This window comes from Nyctereutes procyonoides, unplaced genomic scaffold (genome assembly GCF_905146905.1).
Source record: "Nyctereutes procyonoides isolate TBG_1078 unplaced genomic scaffold, NYPRO_anot_genome, whole genome shotgun sequence".
Taxonomy (NCBI): domain Eukaryota; kingdom Metazoa; phylum Chordata; class Mammalia; order Carnivora; family Canidae; genus Nyctereutes; species Nyctereutes procyonoides.
This window is the reverse complement of record NW_026575125.1, coordinates 54,657,061-54,666,097: the sequence shown is the minus strand read 5'-3', so window position 1 is coordinate 54,666,097 and position 9,037 is coordinate 54,657,061. Positions and strand designations below refer to the sequence as shown.

Here is a 9,037-nt window from a genome sequence, read left to right as displayed (position 1 = left end):
GCTTAGCTGACTGAGCCACCCAGGCATATAGTTTTACTTTTTTTCCTAAGCCACCAAGAACCCATGCACCCATGCTAATAATTAAGGATATTTCTCAGGCAAATGTTGGGGTCCCCATTGGGAATAACATTAGCTTATATCCTATAACTGACCATATATAAAGGTAAAATTTCCTTTTAGGTCATTCTGCAATTCAATTACCTGCTATACATCATCTCTACAGTCCCTCAACAGGGTCTTAATTCTCAACTGTGATAATATTTTCACTTTGTTCTCATCCTATAGCAGTGAGGGTGGAAAAGTTGGGGAGGTTGATCATTAAGAAAGATGCAATAATAGAACCAGACTAATATCTGAGCAGGAAAGGAACATTTCTAAAGTTAAATCCCATTCTAGAACAATAATATACTTTCTCTTGCCTATATTATGGGCTGCTTAACATGCATATACTGGTTGCTTAATCAGCAAAGGCCATAAATCACCCTCCAGACTCTTAAGTGGGAGGAGGGGTGCCCCAGATTCATCCATTTAAACCAATTATTAAAGAAGCATAGCCTTCTTTGGACAAGGAGAACTATGGGTGCTGGATGTACACCTGGCATGGCAACAGAGGAGTAGCTCATTGCTGTTTAAAGCAGCCTGCCTCATTGGTGCTGCCCTTGGAGATACCTATGTCCCCAGAGATGCCCATGCTCCCAACAAAACTCATAGCCTCAGAGAGGCTGATGTCTCCAGAAGAGCCCATAGCCTCAGAGATGCCTGTGGCCTCATTGATGTCCCTAGATTCAGAGATACCCATGTTTCTAGATAGTCCCATATCCCAGAAATGTTTATGGCCTAAGGCTGCCTATGATCCCACAATAGTCGTGATGAAGGTCTGCACATTGGTTTTCACTTGATCCATCTGAGCTCAGAGGTTTCCTTCCCTGGACAGGGTATCATTCTCCACCAAGGTGTTCAGGTCTCCATCAATACCCATAAAGCCAACAGGATTGGTCAAAGGACTTCCCAGATTCTGTGATAATAAATGTCCTAATTGAGAGCATGTACAGACTTCTTGTGGCTCATCATGGGCTTGTTGTTTCTGACATGGGAACAAGGAATGTTTGAAAAGAATTAGGAACAGAAGGAAAGCTAAATAAATAATACAATGACCTTCAGGGATCCTGCTGCTGTTACTAATATGGTAGAGCATAAGTTTTTGCCCCCTCCTTACACCCAAATATCTTTTCTTCATCACTTGACATAGTGCTTCATAGTGCTTTTTTTTGAAGTTAAAGAACATTTTATTTATTGACAGATTAAAAACCACAACTCCAAGTAGTGCAAAATGCACCAAGGAACCCAAATACAAAGAACTGGTGTTAATACACAAAGTTTAAGCAATGCTACACTTATTTTTGGCAAAGTGCTGTATTGTTTAGTCTGTGTATAAAACTGACCATCTATGAACCAATCGGTATAAAAAATCCTATAAAAACAGAAAAAAATTTATAGACAGTGGCTCAAGAAAACAAGCTGCCATTTATGCATAGATGATGTACAGTATATAATCTAACCAAATGTCCCTTTTGAGTTTTCAAGTTGAAAAAAATTTGTGTCCAGAAATACATCAAGAAGGCACATAGTATAATAATCTACAATACTCTTCAGTCCCTACCACTAAAGATCCTCAAGGGTCTAGTATTGATATAAGTCTTCTTTTCTGATAAATACAATTTTATTACTGGAAGCAGGGAGGGCAAGGAAGAGGATCACTAAGATTTACTAAATACCTCTATGTGCTGGAGACTTTACATATAGTATTTCCTTTTATACTTATAAGAATCCTATTGATTAGGTATTAGCTATATTTTACAGATGAGAGAACTGAGGCTCAGAGAATTTAAGTAAGACTAAAATTCACACATTTAGGAAATGGCAGACCTGGAATCTGACCCTGCCTCTTAATGCCAATTTCAAAGACCTAACACCTCATCCTACCTCCAATGGATGTTTTCACTTTAAAGGATAACAAAAGGGGATCCCTGAGTGGCGCAGCGGTTTGGCGCCTGCCTTTGGCCCAGGGCGCGATCCTGGAGACCCGGGATCGAATTCCACGTCGGGCTCCCTGCATGGAGCCTGATTCTCCCTCTGCCTGTGTTGCTGCCTCTCTCTCTCTCTGTGACTATCATTAATAAATAAATAAAATCTTTAAAAAAAATAAAGGATAACAAAATGACTCAGTGATACTTTACAATGGTGATTCTTAGTTTTGGGAGTGGTGTCATAGACCACTTTGAAAATATGAATAAAATAATGAACTTTCTTCTCAGAAAGATGCATGCATGCATATATGTGTACATGAAACAGCACACACACACACATGCACACACCGTTTTACGTATAATGCCAGGGGCTTCATAGCTTCCCCCAAAGGGTATCTGTGGATACCTATGAGTTCACGGACTCCAGTAAAGAGCTCTCTTTATAGGGTATAAGCATCTTATTGTCTTTCTTTTTGGAAATCAGAAAATCACACACACAAAAAAACAAACAGTGATAACCTTTTAAAGAGAGGAAATGAATGGGTGGGTGACTAAGGGAGTCTTAAACCTTCCATTTTGTATGTTTTCATATTCTGCACATTCTTTTTTTATTGGAGTTTGATTTGCTAACATATAGTATAACACCCAGTGCTCATCCCATCAAGTGCCCCTTCAGTGCCCGTCACCCAGTTACCTCGTCCCCCCACCCACCTCCCCTTCCACTATCCCTTTTCATTTCCCAGAGTTAGGAGTCTCTCATGTTATGTCTTTATATTTGTACTACTCTTCTCAAAATCTCAACAGAGAAAAATTTCTGGGAAGATGGCAAAGCAGGAAGATCCTAAGCTCACCTTGTTTCATGAACACACCAAGATAACAGCCACAGCGGTGCAACCAACCCAGAGGATGACTGAAAGACTGGTAGAACAGATTTTATACTGTTAATCATAGAGAAAACCCCACATTGGAAAGGGTAGGAGGGGCAGAGATGTTGTCCAGAAGCAAATTCCTGGAAAGACTAAGTACAAACAACAGGGATGTTACAAGAACAGAGAAGGGAGAGGAGCAGACCCCACACCAGGCACTTAAGACATAGGGTCAGGAATTGGGAAGTGATACCCCCATAATATTTGACTTTGAAAACTAGTGGGGTTTAACTTCTCAGGTATTTACAATCAGCAGGAATGAACTCCAGGTACTTAAAAATCAGCAGGCTTAGCTCTGGGAGAGCTGAATATGAACCAGAGTTCCTGTCCTTTTTTTTTTTAGAGTTCCTGTCCTTAAAGTTTGTTATATGCGGGATCCCTGGGTGGCGCAGCGGTTTGGCGCCTGCCTTTGGCCCAGGGCGCGATCCTGGAGACCCGGGATCGAATCCCACATTGGGCTCCCGGTGCATGGAGCCTGCTTCTCCCTCTGCCTGTGTCTCTGCCTCTGTGTGTGTGTGTGTGACTATCATAAATAAATAAAAATTTTAAAAAATGTTATTTAAAAAAAAACTTGTTATATGCTATAACAAACCTAACAAAGAAGTTTGAAAAGTACCTGGAATATACATAAAAGAGGTTATTTACTAATCTCATAAAATGTGTCAGAGGGGCAGGGATCAGTAGGAGACTTCTCCAAGAAAAAAAGAGCTGGAAGGCACCATTTCTCTCTTCCCACCTCCTCTCACTCAACACAGATAACAGGACACTTGCAGTAGCCAGCTAGAAAATCATCCACTTGCCTTGCTAACACCATGTGCCCTGCCTCCACAACCACCAAACCTGCTCTGCAGGCATCCTTTAAATTTGCTCCTGCCAAAAAAAAATTCTGTTTGTGGCCTTGGTTAAGACTGGTACCACTCCAAAGTGATTCCAGCTCAGGGGAGAGGGCATGATAACCACATACAACAATTCAAATGTAGGCCAAGCAGACACACTAGGGGTAGGCATTGGATTGAGCAGCTTGTCTGCTGACCAACAAAAACATCTCAGGATACAAGGTAGGGAAAGTACCCTGCAAGTCGATGATAATGCAGCTGCAAAAGACAGACTGTGGGCAGGTATCTGGTTGGACTTCAGACTCTTCCCAAAAATAAACGTTTCTCAGGAGATGATCCTGAGGGTCAGTGAAGCTGCAGTCCCAGCAGAAGGGGTGAGGGTAGGCATCTAGTCTGATTGCTGACACCAATCAACTGCAAATCCATGGTAGCCCCAGACTGGCTTTTTTTTTTTTAATTTTTATTTGTTTATGATAGTCACACACACACACACACACAGAAAGAGAGAGAGAGAGAGAGAGAGAGAGGCAGAGACACAGGCAGAGGGAGAAGCAGGCTCCATGCACCGGGAGCCCGACATGGGATTCGATCCCGGGTCTCCAGGATCGTGCCCTGGGCCAAAGGCAGGCACTAAACTGCTGCGCCACCCAGGGATCCCCCCCAGACTGGCTTCTTAACACCAATCCCTGCCCACAACTATCAAAGTGGGCCATTGCAGCCAACTGGACTAAAGGCAAATGAAGATCAGCCACAACAGTAGGACGTATAAAACCCACATAAGAGATTACCCTGAAGAACTGGTTCTGGTGAATTATATTATACTACAGAGCACGATAGGTCTGCTTCTTCATAAGGACACTACTTTCAAGATTGGGAGATGCAGCTAAAATACATAGAAACAAATACAGAGAGTTACAAAAAATGAGGAGACAGAGGAATATGTCCCAAATAAAAGAACAGGACAAAACCATAGCAAAATAGCTAATTGAAATGGAAATAAACAATATGCCTAATAAAGAATTCAAAGTAATGGTCATAAAGATACTCAATGGATTTCAGAAAAAAACTGAAAGATCTCAGTGAGAACTTCAAATAGATGGAAAATTTTTAAAAAGTGGTCATAGGTAAAGAACTCTGTAAGTGAAATAAGTACACCAGAAGGAATTGATAGCAGATTAGAGGAAGCAGAAGAATGGATCGCTGAGCTGGAAGACAGAGCAATGCAAAGCAACCAAGCTGAAGAGCAAAAAGGAAAACTTAATAATAAAAAATGAGAATAAGTTAAGGAAACTCAGTGACATCATCAAGTGTAATAACATTTGCATTTTATGGATCCCAGAAGAAGAGAAAAGAGGGCAGAGACTTTATTTGATGAAATAATAGCTGAAAACTTTCCTAATCTAGGAAAGGAAATGAAAGGAAACAGATATCCAGATCTAGGAGGAATGGAAAGCTCCAAACAAAATCAACCCAGGGAGGTCCACACCAAGACACATAATTAAAATGGCAAAAAGTAGTAATAGAATTTCAAAAGCAGCAAGAAAAAAGGGAAAAAATTATATGCAAGGAAAATCTCATAAGCCTATCAGCTTTTTCAGTAGAAATGTTGCAGGCCAGAAGACATGGTACGACATTATCAAAGTACTAAAAGGGGGGAAAAAACGATGACTTAGAAAACTCTATAATGCAAAGGTGTCATCCAGAATAAAAGGGGAGATACAGAGTTTCCAGGACAACAAAAGTTAAGGTGTTCATTACCCTAAACGAGCATTATAAGAAATGCTAAAGGAAATTCTTTGAATAGGAAGAAAAAGCCATAATCAACAGTAAGAAAGTTATAAAAGGAAAAAAATTTCACAGGTAAATGCAAACATAAAAAATAATGGATTAATCACTTATAAAATCAGCATGGATGTTACAGAACAGAAACAGTAAAATCAAATATATCTATAAAAATCAGTCTGGTATTCACAAAACAAAAGGATGCACAGTATGACATCATATACATAAAATGTGTAAATGGGTGAGTGAAACTTGAATTTCTTACATTAGTTCAAATTTAGGCTATCATCAACTTAATATAGACTGTAATATGCATAAAATGTTATGTATGAACCATTGGCAACTACAAATCAAAAATCTGTAATAGATAAAAAAAATAAATAGAAAGGAATCCAAGCATATTATTAAAGAAGCCATCAAACCACAGGGGAAGAGAGTACAAAAAAAATGGATGGAGAAGAAGTACAGAACAACCATAAAACAAGTAGCAAGTACTTACCTATCAATAATTACTGTAAATGTAAATAGAATAAATGCTCCAAGCAAAAGACATAGGGTAAATGAATGAATAAAAAAGAAATACCCATATATATGCTGCCCAGAAGAGACTCATATCAGACCTGAAGACACATGGAGATTGAAACTAAATGGATGATAAAACATTTACTATGCAAATGGAAGCAAAGAAAAAACTGGGGTGACAATATTTATATTGGACAAAATAGCCTTCAAAAGACTAATAAGAGACAAGGAAGGACAATACATAATGATAAGGGGAAAAATCAAACAAGAGTATATATAAATTAAAAATATTTTTAGCCCAACATAGGAACATCTAAATAAAAAAGCAACAATTAAAAGACACAAAAGAAGAAATTGATAGCTCTACATAATAGTAGTCTACTTTAGCACCATACTTAAATCAATAGACAGATCATCCAGACAGAAAATGAATAAGGAAACTGACTTTGAAGGAGACAATATACCACATAGACCCAACAGATATATTCAGAACATTCCATCCTCAAACAGTGGAATACACATTCTTTTCTGGTACACATTGAAGAGTTTCCAGAATAGATTGCATGTAAGGCTACAAAACAAATCTCAATAAATTAATATATATATATATATATATATATATATGAATATCAATCATCTTTTCCAATCACTATGATATGAAACAAGAAATAAATCATGAAGAAAAATCTGGAAAAAAACACAAATACATAAAGACTAAATCACATGCAACTAAACAATAAAAGGGGCTAACCAAGAAATCAAAGTAGAAATTAAAAGAAAATACATGGAGATAATTGAAAATGAAAAAGGAATGGTCCAAAAATCATTGGGATACAGCAAAACCTGTTCTATAAGGGAGTGGTATAACAATACAGGCCTACCTCAAGAAGCAAGAAAAATTTCCAATAAACAATCTGACCTTACATCCTAAAAACCTAAAAAAGAAGAATAAAGCTCAAAACGAAGAAACAAAAAGGATTGTACTATGTTGAATAGCAGTGGTGAGAGTGGACATCCCTGTCTTGTTCCTGATCTTACGGGAAAGGCTCCCAGTGTTTCCCCATTGCGAATGATATTTGCTGTGGGCTTTTCGTAGATGGCTTTTAGGATGTTGAGGAATGTTCCCTCTATCCCTACACTCTGAAGAATTTTGATCAGGAATGGATGCTGTATTTTGTCAAATGCTTTCTCTGCATCTATTGAGAGGATCATATGGTTCTTGGTTTTTCTCTTGCTGATATGATGAATCACATTGATTGTTTTACAAGTGTTGAACCAGCCTTGTGTCCCCGGGATAAATCCTACTTGGCCATGATGAATAATTTTTTAATGTACTGTTGGATCCTGTTGGCTAGTATCTTGTTGAGAATTTTTGCATCCATGTTCATCAGGGTTATTGGTCTGAAATTCTCCTTTTTGGTGGGGACTTTGTCTGGTTTTGAAATTAAGGCGATGCTGGCCTCATAGAATGAATTTGGAAGTACTCCATCTCTTTCTATCTTTCCAAACAGCTTTAGTAGAATAGGTATGGTTTCTTCTTTAAACGTTTGATAGAATTCTCCAGGGAAGCCCTCTGGCCCTGGACTTTTGTGTCTTGGGAGGTTTTTAATGACTGCTTCAACTTCCTCCCTGGTTATTGGCCTGTTCAGGTTTTCTATTTCTTCCTGTTCTAGTTTTGGTAGTTTGTGGTTTTCCAGGAATGCGTCCATTTCTTCTAGATTGCCTAATTCATTGGCGTAGAGCTGTTCATAATATGTTTTTAAAATCGTTTGTATTCCCTTTGTGTTGGTAGTGATCTCTCCTTTCTCATTCATGATTTTATTAATTTGAGTCTTCTCTCTCTTCTTTTTAATAAGGCTGGCTAAGGGTTTATCTATCTTATTAATTGTTTCAAAGAACCAACTCCTGGTTTTGTTGATCTGTTCCACAGTTCTTCTGGTCTCAATTTCGTTGAGTTCTGCTCGAATCTTTATTAACTCTCTTCTTCTGCTGCATGTAGGATCTATTTGCTGTCTTTTCTCTAGCTCCTTTATGTGTAAGTTTAGCTTTTGTATTTGAGTTCTTTCCAGTTTTTGGATAGATGCTTGTATTGCGATGTATTTCCCCCTCAGGACTGCTTTTGCTATATCCCAAAGATTTTGAACAGTTGTATCTTCATTCTCATTAGTTTCCATGAATCTTTTTAATTCTTCCTTACTTTCCTGGTTGACCCTTTTATCTTTTAGCAAGATGGTCCTTAACCTCCACGTGTTTAAAGTCCTTCCAAACTTCTTGTTGTGATTTAGTTCTAATTTCAAGGCATTATGGTCTGAGAATACGCAGGGGATGATCCCAATCTTTTGGTATCAGTTAATTCCTGATTTGTGACCCAGTATGTGGTCTATTCTGGAGAAAGTTCCATGTGCACTTGAGAAGAATGTGTATTCAGTTGAGTTTGGACGTAAAGTTCTGTAGATATCTGTGAAATACATCTGGTCCAGTGTATCATTTAAAGCTCTCGTTTCTTTGGAGATGTTGTGTTTAGAAGACCTATTGAGTGTAGAAAGTGCTAGATTGAAGTCACCAAGTATAAGTATATTATTATCTAAGTATGAAAAGCCAGGACACCTGCACCCCAGTGTTTATAGCAGCAATGTCCACAATCGCCAAACTGTGAAAGGAGCCTCGGTGTCCATCAAAAGATGAATGGATAAAGAAGATGTGGTTTATGTATACAATGGAATATTACTCAGCCATTAAAAATGACAAATACCTGCCATTTGCTTCAATGTGGATGGAATTGGAGGATATTATGCTGAGTGAAATAAGTCAATTGGAGAAGGACAAAGATTTTATGGTCTCACTGATTTGGGGAATAAAAATAATAGTGAAAGGGAATAGAAGGGAAGGGAGAAGAAATGGGTAGGAAATATCAGAAAGGGAGACAGAACATGAAGACTCCTAG

At 38.4% G+C, this 9,037-nt stretch overlaps 1 protein-coding gene across 1 annotated transcript in view; it reads right to left on the bottom strand.

The window, feature by feature from the left end:
* Nucleotides 1–619: 619 nt before the first annotated feature.
* MTMR8 (myotubularin related protein 8) overlaps nucleotides 620–9,037 on the bottom strand; it is a 65,672-nt gene continuing 57,254 nt past the window's right edge. Inside the window, 3 exon segments of the mRNA XM_055338041.1 lie at nucleotides 620–824; nucleotides 826–889; nucleotides 892–1,084. Coding sequence (XP_055194016.1) covers nucleotides 620–824; nucleotides 826–889; nucleotides 892–1,084 — 462 coding nt within the window.